At 53.6% G+C, this 1,612-nt stretch overlaps 1 protein-coding gene across 1 annotated transcript in view; it reads left to right on the top strand.

The window, feature by feature from the left end:
- Positions 1-6: 6 nt before the first annotated feature.
- Positions 7-1,612, top strand: part of LOC308176082 (coatomer subunit zeta-2-like) — a 10,362-nt gene continuing 8,756 nt past the window's right edge. Inside the window, exons 1-2 of the mRNA XM_080550685.1 lie at positions 7-17; positions 995-1,086. Coding sequence (XP_080406811.1) covers positions 1,018-1,086 — 69 coding nt within the window. The 5' untranslated portion in view covers positions 7-17; positions 995-1,017. The remainder of the gene's footprint in view (positions 18-994; positions 1,087-1,612) is intronic.

The following is a 1,612-nucleotide window of genomic DNA, read 5'->3' as shown; positions in this document are numbered from 1 at the left end:
GACACACAAAGCCGACAGTAAGTCCCAACAGCAGCAGCCTCGGGAGTGGGCCGGGGGAGGCTGGCGGAGGCGGAAAATCGGAGGACGGGCTCGTTGTGAATCACACGCCGTTCCTCATTCCGTTCCGTAACGTTACAATGAGCCTGTCCTCCGATTCCCACCTCCGCCAGCCTCCCCTGGTTCTGCACCCGTACCCAGTACTCTAGGCCATGCAGATCCTCTTATATGTCCTCCCCCCCCCCCCCCCCCCCCATAGAAAATCAAGGGACGGTGTTAGGCGTTAGCGCTGTGCTAGCATTAGCCTGAGGCTCAACACTCATTGGTCCTTCGGTTTGGAAGAGCTAAAGGTATCGGTTGCTATTGGTTCCCAGGCCCAGCTCAGGTTACAGCAGGACAAAAGGGGGAGGGGACCTGTTCTCCGACGGAGCCTGGGGCTCAACCCTCATTGGCCGTCGGTTCAGAAGAGCCGAGGGTATTGGTTGCGCTCGGTTCCCCCCCCCCGCCCTGCTCTGGTTACAGCAGGACAAAGGGGGAGGGAACCTGTTCTACGACGGACAGCTCTCACGGCCATACGACACCCCACCTGGCCCTCTGGGAGCATCACACATACACACACACACACATGGACGCACACATACACGCATGCACACACACACACACACATGCATAGGTACACACATACACGCACACACACACACACACACACACCTCTATCCCCTCTCCTTTTTTACTCCTCTGTCCATACTGTTATCAGTGTCTCATATGTCTCAATAAAGATGACTTTATAACATGATCTCTCTCTCTCCCTTCCTCCCTCTTTCTTTCTCTCTCTCCCTCCCTCCCTCGTTCTTTCTCTCTCTCTCCCTCCTTCTCTCTCTCTCTCCCTCCCTCCCCTCCCCACCTCTCTCTCTCTCTCTCCCTCCTTCTCTCTCTCTCCCTCCCTCCCTCCCTCTCTCTCTTTCTCTCTCTCCACTTCTCCCCCCCCCCCCTCTAGATGAGATAGCGTTCGTAGAGGGCATGACCATCGTGTACAAGAGCAGCATCGACCTGTTCATCTACGTGGTGGGGAGCGCTCAGGAGAACGAGGTACGTGGAGCGAGCCCGTCCGCCCGTCCTCCCATTTCTACCTCCGCCAGCCTCCCTCCTCCCCTTAGGTAGGGGAGGCTGACCCATATCCATACAGAGTTACCCACATTATACTTTATATCTACTTACAATGACCAGTACCAGGGGGCCAGTAAACCCATGTGGAAACCATGATTAGTTCATTAATCGTTCGTGAACACGTTGGGATGCATAGAAGCTGAACCTAGAATTCTTTGGAGAGGAGAAGGAGTCAAAACCGAAAAAAAAAAGTATTTCAAAAATAAAACTCCCAAGTACTTCAGGTGCGACTGATTTAAGTTACCCAGTTTTGTGCAGCCAACGGAGTCATGTCAGCTGTGCATACCCCATTCCAGCCGGGGCACAGTGGAGGATAAATCAAACATACCTCAAATATTTGAACGTTTAGAAGCCCATATTTCAACCCAGGGCTGGAAGGAGAGCAAGGCTACTCTGGTGGTTAAAGACACACACACGCACACAGGCACACACACACACACAGGCACAT

Source organism: Nansenia antarctica (genome assembly GCF_963989245.1).
Source record: "Nansenia antarctica genome assembly, chromosome: 2".
In the NCBI taxonomy this organism is placed as follows: Eukaryota; Metazoa; Chordata; class Actinopteri; order Argentiniformes; family Microstomatidae; genus Nansenia; species Nansenia antarctica.
This window is presented reverse-complemented; position numbering and strand designations above follow the sequence as displayed.